The sequence below is a fragment of the Vipera ursinii genome (assembly GCF_947247035.1).
Source record: "Vipera ursinii genome assembly, chromosome: 14".
In the NCBI taxonomy this organism is placed as follows: Eukaryota; Metazoa; Chordata; class Lepidosauria; order Squamata; family Viperidae; genus Vipera; species Vipera ursinii.
The window spans coordinates 2,765,122-2,789,816 of NC_139527.1; the positions used below are offsets into that span (position 1 = coordinate 2,765,122).

Sequence of the window (24,695 nt, forward strand, 5' to 3'; positions counted from 1 at the left end):
TCCGATGCCTCTTCTGCGCCGCGGCGCTCGCTCTCCACGCGAGTTCCACTTAGGACCTGCCCGCGCGTGGCAGGGAAGCGGCTGGGTCCGCTACTAGGAGCTTCCAGCCCGGGGTGGGCGAAGAGGAGTCTTGGAAGAGAGAGAGGGGAGGGGGATTGGGAGAGAAAAAAAACCTCCCCTCCCGCACCCCACCGATCGCCCCTCTCGCGCGTGGGCTTTCCGGCTGCCTCCCGCGTGTCCTCCCGCTCGCCTCCTATGACATTTGGAATTAAATTAAACAGCCAAGATGCCGTTCCATCCTGTGACGGCCGCCTTGATGTACCGGGGCATTTATACCATCCCCAACATTTTGGCAGCGGACCCGAATCCGGTGGACATTCCCGAAGACGAGTTAGAAGGTAGCGAGAAGGGGAAGGGGAGGGGGCTGCGTGGAGGGGGCTGGAGAGCACCCAGCCTGGGGAGGGCGTCCTTTTGTCCCAGGGGAAGGAGGGGGGGGGCCCAGCAGCTTCGGGGAAGGGGCGCGAGTTGGTGCAGGAGGGGTGTGTGTGTGTGGGGGGGGGGGGACAACCGCCCAGCCAACCCGGGAAAGCGAAGTCGGTAAACAAGCTCCAAAAAAGTGGCGAGCGCTGTTCTGACGTGCGCCGGTCATGGGTGCCTGGCCAAGCTTTGGCGCTAAGGTCGCGGTAGAAGAGGAGGAAGGAGAGAGGTCGGGAAAAGGGAATGGAGGAGGATTTGTTGGGGAGGGGGGGGCGAAAGGGGCGGGTAAGCAACTCTGGAGGTCTGTCCGTGTGTGTGTGTGTCTTTGTGCGTGGGTGTGTGGATTGATCTGCTCTACCTCGCGGGGTTGTTGGGAGGAGGGAACGCGAGGAACCCAAAGGAACAACCTGGGGATGGGCTTCACAGCACACACACACCGACACACACCCACCCACGAGCACAATTCGTCTCGCCGAACCTGGGACCGGAGATTGGGGGGGGGGGACGCGTGGAAATCCGCCTGGAAACCACCGCAGCAGCCCGGGGTGGGGAAGGGGAGGCAGCGCGTGTTTCGCGAAGGGCCGGCTGGAGACGTGCTGGGTACTCCGGCCTCAGTGAGCCCAACAGGAATCGTTTGCGGGGGGGGGGCGGTAGAAGAGGAGGGGAGCTTCCCGGACCCCCCTCCCTTTCCTCTCCCCCCCGCGCTGTTTTTGCAACAGCAAGAGGCATTTCCTGCAGTCTGTGTGCGGAACAGGTAGCGGCGGGGGCGGCAGTCTCCTTCCAGGCAGCTCTGGACTTGTGTTTGTGTGCGTGTGTGTCTCTCTGTGTGTGTGTGTGGGTCACCCTGTGATACAAACACTCTCTGCGGCGCCTCAACCGGAGTTGCAACTTGGGAAGCCGGGCGCCCACGTCGCCCCTCTTCTACCTCTGGCTTCTTCTCTTCCTCCCCCGCCTCCAGCCCCTGAAGCCGCCGATCCTAAACCAAACCCCCACACCACCACCACCACCACCCGGCCCGGAGGAGAAAGAACTCCCTGCCCCATCATCCGCGGCGGCCGACGAGCCGCCTCCTCCAGCCTCGCGCGGCTGCATTGGTGCGCCAAGAGATAAACAGGAGTCTGGCCCTGGGTCACACCGTGGGCGGGTGCCCGTGGGGGAGTCCTGCCACTTCCCTTGGAAGGATGGGGGTTTTTTTGGGGGGGGAAAGGGGGCATATTGGGTAGCCAGGAGTAGGCACCTCTCTTCCTCTCCCCCCTCACCCACCCCCCCACCCACCGCGGCAGATTTTCCCGATGGCGTCTCTCGATTGGATTTTCCGAGGGGTCCACGCGGAATTGCGGAGAGGAGGGCGGGGGTTGTTGTCGAGCTGTCAATCCGTCTTTCTCCGCCTTGCCTGCCTCCTCCCCCTCCATCGCTCCCCCCTCTCCCCCCCCCTCCCCGCATGGATCGATCGTTGACCAAAGTCACGCAGGACTGTGTCTGTACATATTTGAGAACCGAGCTCGGCCGTGGCTTGTTTTTAAGGTGGGAAGGGGAAAGGAGAGAGCGGGGCGGGCGGGGGGGGGCAAAGGACCGGTATGCCCGACCGGGGTTCAACAGGTCCGCCTCGAAAAGCGTCCGGAGAAGCGCCGCTGGCTGCCTTTCAGCGGGTCCGTGGGCTCGGCGGCGTGGCTGCCTTGGGTCACTCTGATCTTCGCGTGACAAACAGGGGAAACCCGGGTCTGAACCGGGAGAGATCAAAATCGCAGAGAGGTCCAGCAGCCTTCCCCGTGGGGTCGCCACACACAAGTATCTCTTGCCAGCTGGGTCGAATCAGGATCCCAAGAATTCAGAATACAGAAGAACAAGACTTGGAAGGGACCTTAGAGGTCTTCTAGTCCAGGGGTCCCCAACCCACCCACCTCCATCCGTGGACCGGTAGCAGGCCGTGGCATGCCAGCAACTGGTCTGCACAAACAAGCAAAGCCCCATCTGTGGGATGCAAGCAGCACACAAAACCACGCACTCTCCGGGTCGGTGGAAAAAAAGCCTTTTTCCACGGAACCGGTCCCTGGTGCCCCAAAGGTTGCAGACCTCTGTTCTAGTTGAATCCCCTCCTCAAGCAGGAGGACCTAGACCATTTCAGTCAAATGGTTGTCCAATCTCCTTAAAAACCTCCAGTGTTGGAGCACCCACAACTTCTGGATGGAAGCCGTTCCATTGATTAATTGTTCTCACTGTGGGGAAATTTCTCCTTAGTTCCAGGTTGCTTTTCTCCTTGATAAGTTTCCATCCATTGTTTCTTGTCCTGCCTTCAGGCGCTTTGGAGAAGAGCTTGACTCCCTCCTCTTTGGGGCAGCCCCTGAGATACTGGAAGGCTGCTATCATGTCCCCCCTAGTTCTTCTTCTCAGTAGACTAGACATCCCCAATTCCTGCAACCGTTGTTCTTCGTATGTTTTAGCCTCCAGTCCCCTCATCATCTTGGTTGCTCTTCTCTGCGCTCTTTCCAGAGTCTCAGCATCTTTTTTTTGTGTGTACATCATGCTGATCAAAACTGGGCAGCGTTTTCCTAGTGTGGTCTTACTATCCCTTTGGGCTCCTTCTAGATATTATTCGGTTGCTGAGCCATTGGGAGTCGAACCTTGCACAGACATGGAGTGGCTTGGCTAGACTGTCTGCACCCTGAATGGGCCAATAAGATGCCCCATAAAGGTAGCAGAGGCCGCTTTAACCCCTGATCCGCAGTGACCACCCCTGTTTTATCCGTGGGTACAGCCCACCAAATCAATCCCGGGTCTGTGCAGTTTTTATTTTTATTTTTATTTTAATCCCGTTTATATCCCGCCCTTCTCCGAAGACTCAGGGCGGCTTACAAGCTTAGCAATAGCCTTCATTCTATGTATATGCCTGCTTATTAGGGCTTTCGCGCCCCCCCCCCCAGCGGCATTATTACAAAGTCAGCTTAATTGCCCCCAACAATCTGGGTCCTCATTTTACATACCTCAGAAGGATGGGAGGCTGAGTCAACCTTGAGCCTGGTGGGACTCGAACCTGCACTTTCCTTGGCGACGTATTTCAGAGGTGGCTTGTGGCTTGTTTCTGAGCCAGAAGAAGTGCCCAAACTCTCCCAGTTACCTTCTGAGGAAGCCCAACTCGTGGCCTCCCGGCTTTGAATCTAGAGACTGGCCTAGCAGAAGAAAATCAGGATGGAGAGATTCGTGCCTTCCGCTCTTGGTTCCATCATGGCCTCAAGACGCCTTCAGATATCTGCCCTCTCTAACCTCGTGCCCTCCGATGCTTCCAAGGGAAGCCCCACCACCCCGGAAAACGTTCTTCAGAGGCATCCTTAAGACCCAAGTTCCTTGCAGCTGTAATCAGAATTAATACGTATGATTAGTATTGTTTGCTACTGGTTTAGTTACTCTTGAAGGCCCTCAGTGAGATACGAGGTGCCTTCACCCATGTCCCTTTCCCCCACTTTACAGCCCCTGCGTCTGTCCTCGCCCCGTCCAGAGGAGGAAGGCAGAAGGATGAGAGTGTGTGTGTCCTTTTTCTTAATGTGTGGGAATGGAAGTCAAAGAACAGTAGCTTTGTCAAGGGTTAACCTTGTCAACCAGCTTGACCTGGTTACAGAATTAACCCCTTTCCTAGATTTGGACAACAGCCCATCAGCTAAGCAGATGGGCGTGGTCACATGGCAGGCTAAATCTGAAGCAAAAAGTAAACTACTCAGGGTTAAGCCAACCCTGCTTACTATGTTGTGGGAATGCAGCAGCTAAGTCTCTGGCTGACCTGGTTCCAGGGTCACGAGCGATGGACAAGGGATATGAGAATGGCTGAGCTCACCTGGCTGATGGAACCACAGATGAACTGGCCACATTTTAGTCCGGCTTGTCAGGTTAGAGGATAAAGCATGGATCAGTGTCTTGTGTGAATCGAGATAGTGGGGGACCTGAGTAACAAGGGCTAGCGTGGATAAGAGTACATTTTTTTTCCAAATATGTGGCTGATGTGGTATACAGTGGCTATGTGTTCTCCTTACCCTACCCAGAAGCTCCATTTCGCAGAGAGAGGGTGAACTCCAATTTCGCACAGCACCCTTAAACTGGCACTGAAATAACCCACTTTCTGGGTTCCTACAAGACTTTGATCCACAGAACAATTAAACAGGCTGGGTTTGTGCAGCATGCTTAGTTGCACACTCCCAGAAATTAACTCAGTTATCTCGGCTACGTAACACTGGACTCAATGTGTTGTGTGAATGAAGCTCCTTGGTCTTTCTGTGACCTGGGTCAGCAGGGGATGGGAGAGACATAGCTAGTTTGCAGCTTTCCGACTAGGTTTTTTTTTTTTTTAAAAAAATTACACTTCTAACTTTGTTCCTCTTTGATGTTTGATTTAGACCCATTCAGAAGACCAAGGTTGGGCACACAGCATATCTTTCTTTTTCCCCCCACAACAGTCTTTTGAGGTAGGACAGGCTAAGAGAGAGAGTTAGCTCAGTCACTCAATCAGCTTCTGTGGTCTGGAACTTGGCCCTCTCTGGCACCAACCTGATGCCTTAACCACTCTGCCACGCTGCCTCTGACTTCTTAAAGTGCAGTCAGAGTGAAGTCCAAAACTATTTAAACAAACCTAACTATTTTTAAAAATAAAATAAAGGTCACCTTTTTTATAAAAACAAACAAACAAACTGCTTTTTTTCTTTTAAATAAAAATTAGCTTAAATCAATGCCGCAGCTTCAGGGGGAAAAAAAATGGCCGTTGCCATCTAAAATATACTTTGAATTCTGTTTACAGCCCTATGCTAGCTTTGTAATGAAAATCGTCTTCTTATGAGAGTGGAATTTTTTTGTTTGCTCGGCCTCGGATGCCAGTTATTCCAGAGAGCAACTTCCAAGGCAGGTGAAATAAAGGGCGATGTTTGGATGAGAATTGCTTAGAAATGGAGCCGAGTTCTCAAAAAATGAAAGAGTTTGTTTTGTGGAAGTAGCTCATTCAGTTCCAAATTGTTTTTTCTGTCTTGAAAAGATTCAGCCCTGCCATTTTCCTAGCTTCTGCATTGACGAAGGCTGCTCGGCTTGGACTGAAATTATAAGTCAGAACAAAAGAGCTGGAAGGGACCTTGGAGGTCTTCTAGTCCAACCCCCCTGATCGGGCAGGAGACCCTATAAAATGGCTGTCCAATCTCTTCTTAAACACCTCCAGTGTTGGATCCCCCACAACGTCTGGAGGCAGGTTGTTCCACTGGTTAACTGCTAGTTGAATCTGCAACAGAAGAATGGAATGGAATGGAATAGCAACAGAACAGTACAGAATAGAATAGACAGATTGTACAATAGAATGGAATAGAATAGAATAGAATAGAATAGAATAGAATAGAATAGAATAGAATAGAATAGAATAAGGAATTAATAGAATAGAATAGAATAGAATAGAATAGAATAGAATAGAATAGAATAGAATAGAATAGAATAGAATAGAATAGAATAGAATAGAATAAGGAAATAGAATAGAATAGAATAGAATAGAATAGAATAGAATAGAATAGAATAGAATAGAATAGAATAGAATAGAATAGAATAGAATTAGAGCAGAATAGAATGGAATGGAATGGAAATGGAAGGGGAATGGGCTGGGCTGGGCTGGGCTGCGATGGGATAGAATAGAATAGGTTGCTTCTATCCTTGATTAGTTACCCTCCATTGCTTCTTGTCCTGCCTTCAGGTGCTTTGGAGAAGAGGTTGACCCCCCCTCTTCTTTGGGGCAGCCCCTCAAATATTGGAAAGCTACTATCATATCACCCCTAGTGCATGTCTTCATGAGACTAACCCTACCCAGTTCCTGCAATTGTTCTTCATACAGAGATGGGGCAAAACTCACTTAACAACCAAAATTTGGGGCTCCGTTCTGGCTGTAAATTGAGGACTTACCTGTAAAACCATGCACAGAACGATGAGTTGATCTGACGCTCTTTAAGAACGCTGGGATTTCAAACGTTTCCCTATTTAGGAGAAGGGTCTCTGGAGGCTTCAGAAAACATTGCATTTCCTTGATTACGTAACCTCTCTTTCATCTCATTAAAAAATATTCTGATTTTCCAGCTGGGGCTTGGGTAGCATAGCAAGCAGGTCAGACCCCCCCACCCCACCCCCAAAATAGTTCCTGGTCACTGTTGCAGTTAACCGTGCTGTGCTATAACAAGAAAGTTGCCTCTTTCTTTGTTTTTCCAATCACAGCCGCCTGATTGAAAAGTGGCAATCCACACACTCACGCTTACCAGCCGCACCATATTTTCTACAATCGGAGTGCTGCTGTGTTTCCAAAAACCTTGATTTTTTTTTTTTTGCAGTAAACCTACTCAGAAAAAAAACACCCCTGCAGATTCCCCCCCACACACACACACGCACATACTTAGACTCAGGACTAATGGCACCATTTTAGATTTCAGATGCTGGATATTTTTGTTGCCAAAAAGGAACGAGAAATGAAAGGAAAAGAAGAAAGAAGAAAAAAAAAAGAAATGGCAAAATTCAAGGGAATTCTTACATTCCTACATTGTTCAAATTCGTTTGGAAAAAAAAAAAAGCTCTGACCATTTGTTAACCACGGCAAGGGGGAAATATATATATATATTTTAGGACAGGGGTGTCAAACTCAATTTCATTGAGGGCCGCATCAGCATTGCGGTTGCCCTCGGGGGGGCCGGGTGGGTATGGCCAGGGTGGGCGGGGCCTACTGGGTGGGCGGGGCTAGAGTGCATATAGCCTACTGGGTGGGCATGGCCAGCTCTACATAGTTCGCATCAAGGGTGCCTATGGGGGCCTGGGCAGGAGTGGGACAGATCTGAGGGTCTCTGGCAGAAGGAGGGTCTCTGGGCCAGGGCCAAGGCAGTGGGGGCCGTTCCCTCACTGTTTCCAGGATGGCTTCGCGGGCCACATGAAACCACTTCGCGGGCCGCATCCGGCCCCCGGGCCTTGTGTTTGACGTGTCTGTTTTAGGAAAAGCAAACAAATGTGTGGCTTCAGCCAGCCTGGGAAGGGCTTCTGATGGAATTGCGTGGCCTGTGGGAGGATGGATAGCACAGACTGAACATTTTCAACCGTCCAGGGCACAGCGTCCAAAAACCTGTGTAGCCAAGCCATGAACGCTGATGTTTATTTAGGAGAAGTGAGACTGCTTTTTAAAACCAACTGTTCCCCCCCCCCCAATAGACCAGACGGAGCAACATTGTACAAACAAGAAAGTGCATTAACATATCCATTTCGGATTTCAGACCGCATTGGCAAAACAGCATGTTTCACTTGATTGAAAGCTCCGGCAGCCACCTTTGCTAATGTGCCAAAGCCCCTTGCTTGGTTTCAAATGTGGGGTTGTGGGCTTGGAGAGGGAAGGCAGCTCACCGGGAATAGGGTTATTATATTGTGCACAGCCAGGGGGAAAAAAACACACACACACACAACCCAATGTGTTAATTGAATAGCCAGGGGAAAGAGAAACACCGCAGCTGCAGCTGGAGTGTTATGCAAAAATTAAGCAAGGCTTGGGGTTTTTTCTTGTTTGTTTTTTTAAGCCAAAGAAGAACAAACTTGAAAAGAGAAGGAGGTTGAGTAGGGAACGAGATAAGCCATTTTTTTGCTCTTTAATTGTTATTTTACATGTCGTCGCGGCTCTTCACCGAGGAGGAAGACAAAGCATGATTTCTGAGCCGCAGGAGAACGAACTGGCTTGATTTTGACTGGCCGAGATTTATAGGTTGAACGGTTGTTGAACCTAAGTTGAGCTGAGGTCTTAGTAAAACAGGGTCGGAAGGGACCTTGGAGGTCTTCTAGTCCAGCCCCCTGCTCAAGCAGGAGACCCTACATTCTGGACAATTGGATGTCAAGTCTATTCTTGAAAATCTCCAGTGATGGAGCACCCACAACTTCTGAACACAAGCTGTTCCACCGATTAATTGTTCTCCTTAGCTCCAGGTTGCTTCTCTCTTTGATGAGTTTCCATCCGTTGCTTCTTGTCCTGCCTTCAGACGCTTTGGAGAATAGCTTGACTCCCTCTTCTTTGGGGCAGCCTCTGAGATATTGGAACGCCGCTGTCATGTCACCCCTATTCCTTCTTTTCACCAGGCTAGACATACCCAATTCCTGCAACCATTCATCCTATGTTTTGGCCTCCAGACCCCTAATCACCTTAATACCTCTTCTCTGCACTCTTCCCAGAGTCTCAGCATCTTTGTTTTGTGTCCTGGTGACCAAAACGGGATGCTGTATTCCCTGTGTGGCCTTACCAAGGGGTTATAAAATGGTGTTAACACTTCACATGATCTTGATTCTCTCCCTCTCTTGACGGAGCCTAGGACTGCATTGACTTTTCGGGTGCACCTTTTTGGGGGTGTTCTGCTAAGCTGGCTGGGAAATTCTGGGAGTTGAGGTCCACATGTCTTCAGGTTGCCAAGGTCGGATAGCCTTGGTTTAGTTCTTTTCTCTATTTGCAGGGGTAGGCAACCTTGGCTCTTTTATGACTCGTGGACTTCAACTCCCAGAATTCCTGAGCCAGCACGGGGGAACTATGGCCCCTTCATGACTGGTAGACTTCAACTCCCAGAATTCCTGAGCCAGCATGGGGGAACTATGGCCCCTTCATGACTCGCGAACTTCAACTCCCAGAATTCCTGAGCCAGCATGGGGGAACTATGGCCTCTTCATGACTGGTAAACTTCAACTCCCAGAATTCCTGAGCCAGCATGGGGGAACTATGGCCCCTTCATGACTCGCGAACTTCAACTCCCAGAATTCCTGAGCCAGCATGGGGGAATCTATGGCCCCTTCATGACTCGCGAACTTCAACTCCCAGAATTCCTGAGCCAGCATGGGGGAACTATGGCCCCTTCATGACTGGTAGACTTCAACTCCCAGAATTCCTGAGTCAGCCATGCGGAGGAGAAAGGGAGAGGTTTCCACGCTGTGTCATGCCTGCTCAGGAATTCTGGGAGTTGAAGTCCACGAGTCATAAAAGAGCCGAGGTTGCCGACCCCTGCTTTTATTCTTACCTTTAAGTTCTCCCCTAGAAAGGAACTTAGGAAGGCCAAATGTTTTATCTCTCTGCATCTCCTGCTTCTTGGAAGGGAGAGCCTGGGAAGGTGACAAGCCCCAAGGACACTTCCGAATTGACCCGTCTTTAAATTGCCTTTCCGGGGGGGGGGGGACAGAGCTGCCTTTATTCCCACTGATACCATCTGCCTTTCAATGAGTTTAACATACGGTTTTTCTCCCGCCTTCATGTCTTTATCTCTTTCGAAGCAACCGATATGCTAGTAAACTGCAATCTGCTTTGTAGGGAACTCGAGGCCCAAAGGCAGGAATCCAACTTCTCAGATTAAAAAAAGAAGAAATAGAGGCACCGCCATCCTTCGAAAGCCTTGCCTGGGCCTTCCGAAAAGAGCGGGCTGGCTGCCCCTGTTTATGGAGGTTTCGTTTATTTTCTCCTATCTTTCTTTTTTTGGGGGGGTGGGATGGGGGGTGTGAGATAAAATGCAGGCAGTCTTCAACTTACGGCCATAACGGAGCCCAAAGTTTCCGTTGCTAAGCGAGACAGTTGCTAAGTGAATTTTGCCTCGTATTATGACCTTTCTTGACACAGCTGCGAAGCGAATCGTTGCAGTTGTTAAGTTAGCCGCAGGATTGTTAGGTGGCTTCCCCCACCCCCACCCCTTGGCTCTGTTCGTCCGGTCGCAAAGGGAGATCACGTGACCTTGGGACACTGCAACGGTCGTAAATACGAGTCGGTTGAATTTTGATCGCGCGACCACGGGTGATGCTGGTCGTAAGCGTGAAAAATGGTCATAAGTGACTTTTTTTCAGCGGCGTGGTGACTTCGGACGGTCGCTAAATGAACTGCTGTAAGTTGAGGACTTATCTGTAGCTTTTTCTACAGGTCTTCGCCACCGTTGTGATGTCTAACGGATTGTGAGAAAGTCCGGTCTTACGACCGTTGAAAACAGAGATCCCCTTAAAGGGTCCACCCCCACTCACCATCAGCTCTAGCTATAGCAGACTGACCATCAAGGATGAATCCCCTCGTGTTATTATGGGATGCGTTGCACTTCGATTTCAATGTACGGCGATGGTGCCCCATTTGCCTCCCATGCACATGAATAAATCAGCAAATGTCATGCAGATTTTCTTTCTCCGTTGGATTTCCCCCTTCCCTCTCTTTCGGGGCTGCGTAAAAATGATCTCCCACACTTATGCGAAACAGCCGCATAATCCGGCTGAATTAATGTCTTTCCCAGGGTCTGTTGGCAGAAACTGCTTATTTAAGAAACAAGCTAATCAAGGCTAAATTCTTAAATGAACTTAAAACAGATTCATCCTGGCTGTTATTGCTCCGGAACTGACTTTCTAATTATTTTTTTTAATTGAAGGAGCCCAAATCCTCATTGCCCTAAATTGTACAAGGATGTTTGCAGGTGTAGAGAGAGTTGGGAGTGTGCGTGTGTGCGTGTGCTTTAACTCAGGATGTAAATGGAAGGGCCTGGATTTATGTGTGTGTTTGTGTGTGTGTGTGTGTGTGTAAAACTGGCTGAAACTCAACCCCTAGCAAGATGGAGGGTCTGTAGTTCTTTGTCAGATGGAAAAGATCAGGATCCTAAATTAAGTTGCAGCACAGTTTTATTGTTTTAAGCCTATCCGAAAGAATCTAGTCAACTATAGGGTCAGCACTAAATTGGCACCAGATAACGGTCAATATCCTCTGCAATGAATGGTCAAGATATAACAAACCAAGCAGCATTTTAAAACCAAGGTCAATATGTCTTTGACCAGTCATATCTTGCCTTCATCACAGTGACACAACATGCAATCAACGGTTTTAAATCCTGAAGGACAAGGTTCGTGTAAAATTTATTGGACCTCCCAAGGAATTTATCCATTAGGGGCACGCTGTAGCTTACAGTGCAGTGTTACATGTGACACGGTTTCAACCACCTCATCACCACCTGGGCTAATATGCCCAGCCACAGGGCTTTTACTGCGTCTACCTTGAAGAAGTGTGGACGGAAGAATCGAGAATCTTTAAAGAATCTGATTCTCAGATCAGGGAAGGTCAAAGACCACAAAAAGTACTGCAATTCTATTGTTATTGTGGCTTAACGCTCACCCTATTCTTGGTTGAGCCTAGAGCCTTTATCTCTAACACCCATATGGCTTTGCTTCTTTGAGTTGTCCTCAACGGAGTTGGGTTCCTTCTGAATAACGTGACCACCTCAATCTCCAGAAATGTAGAGGGATGGCTTTGAGGGGTAGGGGGAAGACAATGATCGGATAAAAGAACCAGGTTAACAATACAGGTAGTTCTCGACTTACAGTCATTCGTTTGGTGACCGTTCAAAGCTACAACAGCGTTGGGAAGAAGTGACTTTGGAAGATGCATGAGAAAGAAACTCAGCATCATTCTGCCTTGATTTTCTTTGACGTAAGATAGGGCAGAGACAAATTCACAGGCTTTCAAGATTGTCTTTCCCTCCAGCAATAAAATGGCATCCCTGCGAGTCCCTGTTGGGGAGCTGGCCTAGCTTGAAGGGGTGACAGCATGATAGTAAGGGGGTGAATTCTTCTGTTAGGTAGAATTCCTTTCTGAGTTTCCTTCTCTGCCCGTTATGCAGCTGTAGGCTCTACCCTCTCTTATCTTGTCCTTCCCCAACAGCGTCTCTTTCCGCCCAGCTCCCAAGGACATTCGCACATACCATGACATTCCTCTACACATTTGGTCACTAGGCAAGGACTCCATGATGGGCTTCCCAATTTTCTCTCTCTCTCTCCTTCCTCTCAGGATACATCATGCTTTACTCAAGGAGGCATCATCCCAAGCTAAGAATGATACATATTTCCCCTTCTTCTCTTCCCTTCTCAGGCTTGGCAACAACAGATGAGAGTGAAGCACCCAGGGGGATGCTTATCTCTGCCCTGCATGTTGTCTCCTGTAAAACCCATCGTACAGGACAAATATCCCCACAATCCAGTGCTCAAAGGAGCACTTCTCGGCTTTCGGCCATCCCTTTGAATCAAGAGACAGATGGAGGCTGGATCAGAAGCGCGTTGCTACCTCTGCTGTTCTCCGAACAGAACTGCAGTAGTAAATCTGGCCACTGCAGCACAATGGAAAGAATTTGACTTATTCTCCTTACTTCTAGGTCTCCCTCTGATGAGCTTCCACCCATTACTTCTTGTCCTGCCCTCGGAGAACAGGTTGAGCCCCCTCTTCTCTCTATGGCAACCCCTCCAATATTGGAAGACTTTTATCAAGTCACCCCCAGCCCTTCTCTTTGTTACACTAGAGATAGCCAGTGTCAGGTCCACCATTTGTACTCTGGTGTCCTGTCATCATGCCTAGCGGGGGGGCACATTTGGGATTTTCCTGCTTTTGCTGTTCACTTAGGGAGGGGGACTGTCTTTGGAGACGGGACAGGCTTATTCCCACCAGGTTCCAAGGCCGTTGTGCTCTGACGGTGAGCTGTTATCTGCCTAGCACCTCAGCGTTCTCAAAACATCTTTTGGGCCTCACATTGGGCAGGGGTCTTCAAACTTGGCCCTTTTATGACTTGTGGACTTCAACTTGCATAATTCCTCAGCCAGCGTCATAAGAGGGACAGGTTTGAAGACCCCTGACATTTGGGTGAGGTGGGGGTGACAAGAGCCGTGGCCCGCTCGCCTTGCCAACCATGTCCTCATGAATAAACCACACTAAGGTTTGATGTGGTCTGATTCACCCCACTTGTACAAACAACGGGCATCTCACAGTACGATGAGCCTGATTTCATTCAGCCTCTTTTTCAGTCATCTCTAATGAGTTGTGACAGGCCCAGAAAATTAAAATTAAGACTGAAGACTTTTCTGGTGATTACGAAGAAGAATATGCTGCTGGTTCTTATCTCTGCAGAAATGTGCACAGGTAGCATTGAAAGAAAAAAAATTCCTACCCCACCCCACCCCCAATGTGAGGACTTTGTCCAAACTGATTTGGGGTCATTTCCATTCTCATTAACAATCCTTCTGGTTCTCATTGTCGGTTCTTATTAATGGTTAACAGAACAGAATAACAGAGTTGGGAGGGACCTTGGAGGTAGAATAGAAAAGAATAGAGAACAGAATAGAATAGATAATGGAATAGAATAGAATAGAATAGAATAGAATAGAATAGAATAGAATAGAATAGAATAGAATAGAATAGAATAGAATAGAATAGAATAAAATAGAATAGAATAGAATAGAATAGAATTAGAGCAGAATAGAATAGAATAGAATAGAATAGAATAGAATAGAATAGAATAGAATAGAATAGAATTAGAATTAGAATTAGAATAGAATAGAATAGAATAGAATAGAATAGAATAGAATAGAATAGAATAGAATAGAATAGAATAGAATAGAGCTGGAAGGGACCTTAGAGGCCTTCTAGTCCAGCCCTGTGCTCAAGAAGCTCTATACCATTTCAGACAAGTGGCTGTCCAGTCTCTTCCTAAAACCTTCCAACTTGGAGCACCCACAACTTCTGGAGGCAAAGCTGTTCCACTGATTAATTGTTCTCACTTTCAGGAAGTTTCTCCTTAGTTCTAGGTTGCTTCTCTCCTTGATTAGTTTCCATCCGTTGCTTCTTGTCCTGCCTTCAGGCGGTTTGGAGAATAGCTTGACTCCCTCTTCTTTGGGGCAGCCCCTGAGATATTGGAAGGCTGCTATCATGTCCCCCCCCTCCTTCTTTTCATTAAACTAGACACACCCAATTCCTTCAACTGTTCTTCGTGTGTTTTGTCCTCCAGTCCCCTAATCATCTGCGTTGCTCTTCTCTGCACTCTTTCCCAGAGTCTCGGCATCTTTTTTTATATATCGTGGTGACCAGTTGTTGTGACGGCGCATTGCACTGTGCATTTGACAAAGGGATTTTTGCCCTTTTAAATCATCTGAAATGTGATTATGCACCACGCCACCTCCCCGTCCCTCTCCTGGTCTTTGCTTTCCATCACACCTCTAGGTGTTGGATGCTTGCCAAGTGCATTATGCATCGGAGGTTATGCGTCTGACACGCAGCAACTCCACCAGGTGGTGACAGGCCCATTGTATTCATATCTGAGTACTTTACTGCTCTTTGTCCTTGACTAAGCAAGGCACTGTCACAGCAAGAGAGGTATTAGCATTTTGAGGGATTGGTGTTTTCAGGGGAACTTTAAAGTTTGCAGAGGTGCGAGGGACGAGCTGGAAAAAGGAATGAATGAAAAAGTTATCATGCAATATTTTGATAAAGGTAGTCCTTGGCTTATGGTCATTTGTTTAGTGCCTAATTCCGCCTTAGGCATGAAAGCTGGTGGGTGACTTTGGCCCAATCACCAGGAGACGGCGAGTTCTAGTCCCACCTTAGGCATGAAAGCTACTGGGCCAATCACCAGGAGACGGCGAGTTCTAGTCCCACCTTAGGCATGAAAGCTACTGGGCCAATCACCAGGAGACGGCGAGTTCTAGTCCCACCTTAGGCATGAAAGCTACTGGGCCAATCACCAGGAGACGGCGAGTTCTAGTCCTGCCTTAGCCATGAAAGCCAGCTGGGTGACTTTAGGCCAGTCTCTCTTTCTCAGCTCACCTCACCTCACAGGGTTGTTGTTGGGCACAAAATAGGAGGAGGAAGGAGTATTTTGTATCTCCACTGCCTTGAGTTATTTATAAAACTAAGGAAGATGGGATATAAATTAATTAAATAAATCCGTTTGCTTCTCTCTCTCTATCCCTCTTATCCCTTAGTTTATGAAAACTCTCTTAGCCTTCCCAAGGAGTGCCACAACCTGTTTGTAGACCGTGCTTCTTGTGACTTTTTTTTTCTTGCACACAAGGTCTCTGGGAGGCGCAAAGGAACTCATTTTCACTTCTACGGTGGATCAACCTTGGGAGAGAAACCCAGAGTCTATGAAATGGGCTTAAAAGTGGAAGGAAGTATTTGTGTGGTTCACAATTGAACCGTACGTAACTCAGGTCTGAATGACCAAACACTGAATTCCGGTGAATTTTGAATTGCGCAAACTGAGCTTTAGTCATCATTCACAAGTTGCCGTCTTACCAGTTTAGCCGGACAATTTGTTAACAATAAAGGTGCATGTTTAGCAAAGCCTCAGTGAAGAATTCAGTTACTGGCCGGTGCGTTATCTGAGAGAAAACTATTCATGGAAAATGTGGGCATTGTTATAAATTTAGAAACATGCTCGGGAACAAAGCATTCACAAATTAGAGCGCAAGCTTTCGTTTGTTTGTAAAAAAAACACAACAACCACAAAAAAAACTTCTTCGAATTGAACATACTTGCAAAAAAGTGAGAATCTAAGCAAAACTCGACATGCTGACCAAAAGAGAGAGAGAGAGAAATTGACAAGGGTTGCGCATAATTACAACGGCAGCGTTTCTTTCGAATTCCTCAACCAGAAAACTTGCTTTGTTCCTGTCAACGTGCTGGTTAGCCAGCAAAGACATTTTGCTCATTTTCTTTCGGAATTTGCAGAGCCTGTGGTCTTGGTTTTATCTTTGTCACAATCCAAATCTCAATCAAGGAGACCACTAGCAGGTGGTCCTTATATATAGGAACATAGGCATTCCTCTTAATGTCCAGTTTTGGCCACTCCCAACCCGTGGTGGCCATGCTTGCTTGACGTTTCCCCTACATGGCTTGGATGTTCTTGCCTGGATGTTTCACAGATTTTTGCCCATCATAAAAAATAATAATGAACAGGTTGGTCACCGTCTAGCTTGTTGTGTCATGTGCACCCCTCCCTCCCATAAGCGCTACATCACACTGCAGCAAGTTGAGGGGAATCTTCCTAGCCATTGCAAAGAGCTCTTTTGCAAGAAGAAAGATCTCTGCAAAAACCCAGCCTGGCTGTAAATATGTGGGACTTTTTTTTCCTTTTAAGGATTAAAGAAAGCTAGAAGAAACAACTTACTTTGGAGGGTAAAGGTCTTTGGCTGGAGGCTGGCTTTTAGTCGTGTCTTGGATTCTTCCAGCACCCTTCTCTCTCCCCCCCCCGCTTCCTTGTCCCCCAAATTAATGGGAGAAATTATTTAACATCCCGAGGCACATGTCGTTCTGATCCACGAGGAGGAAATAAGCCTTAGGGAGGGATATTATGACACCAATTTCCAACCATTCATTAAATGGAGATGAAGAAGAAGAAGAAGAAGGAAGAAAAAAAAAGGCTCCCCGAACAAGGTCACTCGTATTTTATTTCGCTTTATTTAAGGCTGTCTGGAGGCAGAGAAATTTATCACAAAGCGGTTGGGAAAGAAAGGTCAGGGGAAATAACTCTTTCCTGATTTACCCTGACTTCCTTCCTCCTTCCCAGAAAAATATACCGCAGGGAAAAATGGATACCGGCGGCCTGACGATGCTCTTGCAGAGGGGCTGGGTACCCACCAAGAGGTCAATGAGAGAATTAGCAGAGGAATTAACCTTGGGACGTTCGCGGCTTTCGCTAAACGAAGCGTATGGTGCCGTCTGAGCTGCGGTGCTAAACACCAAAGCCGCAATCCATTTATAAAGCCACGTAATCGACCCATCTGGGTCACCGTCCAGATGACGGGATGAAAACGTGGGTGGTCCTCGACTCACGACCACGAGGGAGCCCAACATTTCCGTGGCTAAGCGAGACAGTGGCTTCGGTGAGTTTTGCCCCATTTTACGACCCGGCTCACCACGGCGGCTCGGTGAATCGTTACAAGTTGTTCAGTTTAGTTCACAGGGCTGTTGTGGGAACCTGCCCTTCCCCCATTGACTTGGCTAGTTGGAAGATTGCAAAAGGGGATCACGTGACCTACCCCCACTCCTCGGGGCACAGAGCAACTGTTGTAAATATGAGTCGGTTGCCAAGCGTCTGAATTTTGATCGCGCGACCGTGAGGTAATGGTCATCAGTGTTAAAAACGGTCTTAAGTCACGTAAAACGGTCTTAAGTCACTTCAAATGGACTTAATTTGAAGTGACTTAAGACCGTTTTACGTGACTTAAGACCATTTTTCACACTGATGACCATTACAGCATCCTCACGGTCGCGCGATCAAAATTCAGACGATATAGTTAAGTGACTTAAGACGGTTTTAAGTGACTTAAGACCGTTTTAAGGGACTTAAGTCCATTTGAAGTGACTTGTCCCTTAAAACGGTCTTAAGTCACTTCAAATGGACTTAAGTCCCTTAAAACGGTCTTAGAACGGTCTTAAGTCACTTAACAACTGTATCGCCTAGCAACAGAAATTATGAGCCCAAATTTGGACTATAGCTGTATTCCTGGCAATCTTTTAGCTCCTTCAACCTTCCTCAAATGATGTACACCAGATGCATCATTTCTCTCTCTGACTATACACAATTATCCCCTCTCTGTGCTGCGGACAGCCTGGTGGGCTCATATTTGCTTGCGGTCAAGTGAAATCAATTTGATTATGAGGATTTTGCAAAGCCCTTGCCCTGTACAACACTTCCCTTAAAGGGCGTGCTGGCTTTCATGCCATCAGATTCCCCTCATCTATTCATTTCACAGTTCTAATTTTAACGAGCCACCCATTAAAGCTTCCTTGGCAATAGTCGGAGTCGGTCACCCACGGGGGTTTAATTGCTCGTAAAACCGTCTTGCTAAAGTTCTCCCTCTTGGCTATTCAAATCAGGGGCTGAAATGAGACGTGTCCATCCAACGTCCACTTAGGACGGTCTTCATCTTACCTGGAAACAGAGCTTGCAGAAGAAGTGCTGGTCAAATTTTTATCCAGAGCGCCCGAAGGCAGGACAAGAAACAACGGATGGAAACTCATCAAGGAGAGAAGCAACCTCGAACTAAGGAGAAACTTCCTAACTATTAGAATAATTAATCAGTGGAACAGCTTGCTTTCTAGATGTTGTGGGTGCTCCATCTCTGTTAAAGAAGAGACTGGACAACCAGTTGTCTGAAATTGTATTGGCTCTCCTGCTCAAGCAGGGGGCTGGACTAGATGACCTCCAAGGTCCCTTCCAATTCTGTTATTCCATAAATTCTGTTGTTCTGCTTCTCTCTCCATTGCAAGCTACCAAAAAAGTAATTTGTTAAAACAGACCAAATTCCAGCTCTTCCACTTGCTTTTAATATCCATGCTTCAGTTCAGGTCATAATCTTCTTTTTTCCTCTTCATTTAAATACTTTTTCAAACAACCCCTTTCTCCCCAGTGCAATAGCTGAAGGAACAATATAATATTCAGACCCCCAGGCTGGAACTCAAAGAGTTTCTTTTTTTAAAAAATATATATATTTTACCGGATTTTTTGTTGTTGTTGTTGTTCACTTTATTTATTTATTTTGTGGTGTATGAAAAAAGCAAAAACAACACACCCCACTATATCTCAATGTATGTTTATTTAATGTTACCCAATACAATTATGAACCGGTGAGGTTCATTTAATAATAAAGAGAATTAAGTATATAAAAGTAACATATTCAGCCCGAAGGTCTAATTAGTCCTCCAGAGGAGAGTCTAGGGAGAGAGGAAAAAAAACAAGAATTTAAATCTTTGAACCATTGTATAATTGATGGAGAATGATTTTTTTTCCTTGTCACTTTGCAATAACGAAGATGTGTTGAATCTGTTCCCGTGATCCACCGTTTAGTTTCTTAAACTAATTCTTAAAAACTGACAGTCTGCAGGAAAAAAAAAAGAGAGAGAGCCATCCAAAGTAAAAGGAATGAGAGAAACGACGAGCGTGTTATGTAGACAAATGCTACATTTGGAGCACTGCAATTTTTGTAAAATCAAACAAGCAGACAAACTCACATAGGTGGACATTGCAATTTAAACCTTTTTAAACATTGGACATCCACATGATGTAACTGCTCTGTAATTATCTTTTTTTTCCTTTTAACGTTATGCTAAAATTTGCATTGCAGTTGTTCAAAAGTCCCCCCCTCACACACACACACACACACACACACACACACACACACACCTTCCATCCTCACACATACACCCCTTCCATCGTTCTGTCTTTGTCAAGCTGGCTGAAAATGTCTTTTTTTCCTGATTGTAGTTTTGTTTTGTTTTTGGGTTAGCAGTGACAAACGTAAGAGATACCTCTGCCTTGCCCATCAAGTTGTTCCTTTCATAGAATCACCTAGTGGCCTACTTTTCATGACTCCTGCTATTGTTATATACGCAAAAGGGTTAGTAAATGATCTTCATTTGGTCAAGGGCCAGCAGAAATTAAAACAGAAAAGCAAATAGAAACCAAGTAATGCAGGAGAGGAAAATTACATATTAATATACAGGTAGCCCTTGACATGGCTGCCACAGTTGAGCCCAAAGTTTTTGCTGCAAAGTGAAACCTACGTCAAGTGAATTTTGCCCCATTTGACAACCTTTCGTGCCCCCGTTGTTAAGTGAATCACTGCCGTTTTTTAAATTAGTGGCACCCTTGTTAAGTGAATCTGGCTTCATTCTCCTTGCTGTGAACTTGCTTCTGGTCCTGTTTTTCTCATTAAGGGATGTGGATGTTTGCTAATGTTGAATAAATAAGCGCCATCTACTCAGTCGCCCGCCGAACGGTGTAACGTGCTCGCTCTAATCTGAATATAAGGAGCGACCGTGGCAAGGTCTCCAGGGCAGATCTATAGGGAATTAATCCATTGCCGTTGTTTTTCCAACAACAAACGGGAATCTGGCGTGATTGTTTTGTCATTTTCTGGTCCGCGCTTTCCAGCCTTTAAAAAAGGCCCATGGGGACAATTTACCTCTTGCTTTGGCTCCTCTGGGGATTTAATGAGAATGTAGAAAACAGCAGGATTCAAACTGCCAGAGATGATAGGATGATTTCACAGCCCTCCCCTTAGATGCCTAGTTGGTAAATAAGCGCCAAGACAGCTCACTTTGTCCAAAAGAATTTCAGCAAAATCCTCCTCCTCCTTCTCCTCCTCCTCCTCCTCTCCTTCAAAAGCAGATTCTTTCATTCCTCTGAGAACTGGGAAGAGGGAAATGCATGAGGCTCCTTCCTAAACCCTGAACTATTTTTGTTTAATCTTTTGGGGGTTTCTTTGAAAAGGGCATTCATCAAGCAGATAATGCCGTGACCCTCTTTCTCTTTCTCTTTCTCTTTCTCTCTCTCATCTCTTTATCTCCCTCTAGTCTCACTCCCTCTCTATCAATCTATTTCTTTCATCTCTTTATCTCCTCTCTCCTCTCTTTTTATCTCCTCTCTTCTCTTTCCCGCTTTCTTTCATCTCTTTATCTCCTCTCTTCTCTCTCTCATCTCTCTTTATCTTCCCCCCCCCCGCTAGTCTCTCTTTCTCTCATCTTTCTTTCTCTCCTTTCTCTCTTTTGTGTCTCTTTTGTCCCTCTCTATGTCTCTCTCTCTCTTTATCTCTCTATCATCTCTCTTTATCTCCCCTCTCTGTAGTCTTTTTCTCATCTCTCTTTCTTTCCTCTCTCTCTCCTTTCTCTCTCTTTTGTGTCTCTCTTGTCCCTCTCTCTTCATCTCTCTCTCTCTCTTTCTCTCATCCCTCTCTCCTCTTCTCTCTGTGCCTGTGTTTGTGTGTGTGTGAGAGAGAGAGAGAGAGAGTGTATAAGAGAAAATGCAGAACTAGTTTTGATTTCTTCCCATTTAAGCATCCTTGCTTTAGAGATCTAACGTGGAAGCTGGCCCTGAGCACGAACGATAACCCCGGATGGCACAAATCTATGCAGTTCCCAGCCGGCACCTTCTGGATAGGTTGCTGTACATTCCCAAACAGTTGTAAGCTAAACATTTGCAAGGTGTCAGGCTGGGAATTGGGGTTAATTGTTGTTGCGTTGAAATGAAGGAATGCCTGAATGCATGGAAGATTGTTGTCATAGAGCAGCTTGCAAAAGGAAGTGACTGTTTGCAAAAATGCTCAAAGCAACAGGGCAAAATTCCATATCCAGTGCAACAGTTTGACCTTGAAAATGAAGTCCTCCAATATTTGAGGGGCTCTCACAGAAAAGAGGGGGGTCAAGCTATTCTCCAAAGCACCAGAAGGCAAAACAAGAAGCAGCGGATGGAAACTAACCAAGGAGAGGAACAACCTAGAACCAAGGAGGAATTTCCTGACAGAACAGTTGATCAGTGGAACGACTTGCCTCCAGAAGTTGTGGATGCTCCGTCACTGGAGATTTTTTAAGAAGAGACTGGACAGTCATTTGTCTGCAATGGTATTGGGTCTCCTGCTTGAGCGAGGGGGTTGGACTAGAAGACCTCAAAGACCCCTTCCAGATCTGTTATTCTGTTATTTATATTTCCAATATTGGCACCTGCCATGGTTCGGATCCTGTTGAGCCCTGTCCAGTTTGGTTAGATCAAAGCCGAAGGGACATTGTACTGGATCAGACATTAAATAAAACAGATCTGGGTCAGAAGTTGCCCAGTCCTGGCACCATGCAACCTCCACGTCAAAACCGTCTTCTGGCTTAATGATCTTCCCTCCTTTTCTTTCTCTCTATAGAGATCCGTGAGGCCTTCAAAGTCTTTGACCGAGATGGCAACGGCTTCATCTCCAAGCAAGAACTTGGCACTGCCATGAGGTCTCTCGGCTACATGCCCAATGAAGTGGAGTTGGAAGTCATCATCCAGAGGCTGGATATGGATGGTAAGGTTGGTCAGGCGAGGGTCATCCTTTTTTTTTCTTTTCCCTTTTGGATGTTGTTGGTTTTTCTTCTTCTCATCAACCCTCTTCATCTCCAATACTTCTTTATTCTCTGGTTTTTGGCTGACTATGGTGGCTGGGATTATTGGAAGTCATAGCCCATCTCAAAGATGTTTTTTCATGAAGCAACTGGACTTTCTTGCTTTTCTTTGAAGACATTTTGCTTCAGCTCAGAGCTGAAGAAGCTTCTTGGTTGAGAAGTGAAATGTCTCAGGAGAAAAACAAGAAAGTCTAGTTGCCTCGTGAAAAAAAACATCTTTGGGATAACTATGACCAGGATGACTGAGAATCTCCATAGACATCATAGCCCAACATACACATGAATCTTCAACTCCATGCTTGCTTCAGATCACCTGTGATCGTTCCTCTCATTTCTAGGGGATGGGCAAGTGGACTTTGAAGAGTTTGTGACGTTACTGGGACCCAAGCTTTCCACTTCTGGCATACCAGAGAAGTTTCATGGCGCTGACTTTGACACCGTGTTCTGGAAGGTAAGGAGGGACTCCATTCCAGGTCTCTGTGATGCTCTTCTTCGTATAGGATTGAAGAGCGAAGATGTTGAGTTCTTGATGTTCTCCAAGCTTGCAACACCACGAACTCATCCACTCCATATCTAGATAGCTTCTCAGAAGGACTGAAGAGTGAAGATATTGGGTTTTTGATGTTCTCCAAGATTGCAAAACCACAAACTCATCCACTCCATATCTAGATAGCTTCTCAGAAGGACTGAAGAGTGAAGATGTTGGGTTCTTGATGTTCTCCAAGCTTGCAACACCACAAACTCCCTATCTAGATAGCTTCTCTGGAGGACTGGACAGTCAGGATCTGCAGTATAAAAGAGAAGAGCAGGTTCGCTAAGAAAAAAAAAGCAAATTCCCCCCAGGTCCTCTGTCCAGTGTGTTTTGCACCTACCTTGAGCTCAGTTACAGCAACGGAAGTTGTGCAATACTCTTTCTCCCTCTGCAGTGCGACATGCAGAAGCTGACGGTCGATGAGCTGAAACGGCTGCTGTACGACACTTTTTGCGAGCATCTCTCCATGAAGGACATTGAAAACATCATCATGACCGAGGAGGAAAGCCACATGGGGAACGCGGAGGAATGTCCAGTGGACGTGGAAAGTAAGTGGACTTCATCTTGGGACTCGGATCCAGAGACAAACTGGCCCATCAGATTCCTGCTTTGCGTGCCATCAAAAGGCCCCAAAGGAGAGGTGGGTTTTTTAAACCCACAGCAGAAAGTGTCCAACCTTGGCAACTTCCCAGCCAGCAATTCTGGGAGTTGAAGTCCACCCATCTCAAAGCTGCCAAGCTCGAAAAACCCTGGCTTAAAGGATCGATGTTGGCATTCTTACTAAGCGCGACCATAGTCCAGTGTTTCTCAACCTTGGCAAGTTGAAGGTGGGTGGACTTCAGCTCCCAGAATTCAAAGCAAAGCTGGCTGGGGGAATGCTGGGAGCTGAAGCCCACCCATCTTCCCCTTGCCGAGGTTGAGAAACGCTGCCATAATCTCTGCTTGTTTCTCCCTCTTCCCCACCTTCTCTCCCTTTCCTCCTTATCCTCTCTCTCTCTCTCTCTCTCTCTCTCTCTCTCTCTCTCTCTCTCTCTCTCTCTCTCCTCTTCCTCATGACCTCGCCCTGTGATTCTCCCTCTTCCTTTCCACTTCCTCCTCAGCGTGCTCAAACCAACAGATCAGGCAGACGTGCGTCCGGAAAAGCCTCATCTGCGCCTTCGCCATCGCGTTCATCATTAGCGTCATGCTCATTGCCGCCAACCAGGTGCTGAGAAGTGGGATGAAGTAACCACCTGGAGAAGGAACCGACGCCTGGATTAATGGGCAGCTGGACTTCCTTGAAGAAGCAAGGGACAAAAAATCTATAGACCTACCTATAAATACCTTTAGCCACCAGGACCCGGGGCTGGGGAAAACTCTAAGTCCTCCATGGCAAAACTGCGTGCGTGCACAGAGACAAAGTCACCTTCCCTTTCGACTCTCTTTGGGGTTCCCCACCCCCACCCCGAGGAGAGACAGCTGTCTTCTGAACAGATAGCAAGCCGAGGGGCATTATCGGGACCCGCATGGTGAACTTTTTAAACTAAACTTTGGAAGCATGTCTAAATGCATGGAGACCCTTTTCCACCACCCCCTTCCTGATCTGAGTAATGCAATACCCCCTGCTTTTATAATCCCATAGTAGGATCTTACAAGATATCTAAAAAATATTCTATATATATACATATATATAAATATAACATATATAAATATAAATATATATATCTATATATATATTTATGATAAACCGAATAATCAGTTAAGCAATATATAACGCGTCAGGATTTTCTATCCAAGATTCAGGCATTTGCATGACCATCAACACAACAAGGGCTGGACCACAAATCCAAATTGGTTTGTAACCTCCTCCTACCTCCTCTTGGGAGGTTTTTTCCCCCCCAGCATCTATGCACTTTTTTTCCTGGGGTGGGGGACGGGGGTGGGTGGGAGGCTTACTGGAGCCTGTTGAATGTTGATCCAGGGTTGTTTGGC

The 24,695-nt window shown here is 46.8% G+C and overlaps 1 protein-coding gene across 1 annotated transcript; it reads left to right on the forward strand.

Annotated features, from left to right (window-relative positions):
* Positions 1-286: 286 nt before the first annotated feature.
* On the forward strand, positions 287-23,952 carry CABP7 (calcium binding protein 7; the record flags this gene model as incomplete). The annotated part of the gene is made up of 5 exons (XM_083373613.1): positions 287-398; positions 21,952-22,095; positions 22,531-22,643; positions 23,119-23,272; positions 23,825-23,952. The coding sequence occupies 5 exons, from the start codon at positions 287-289 to the stop codon at positions 23,950-23,952; spliced, it is 651 nt and encodes a 216-aa protein (XP_083229739.1).
* Between the last annotated feature and the right edge of the window lie 743 nt (positions 23,953-24,695).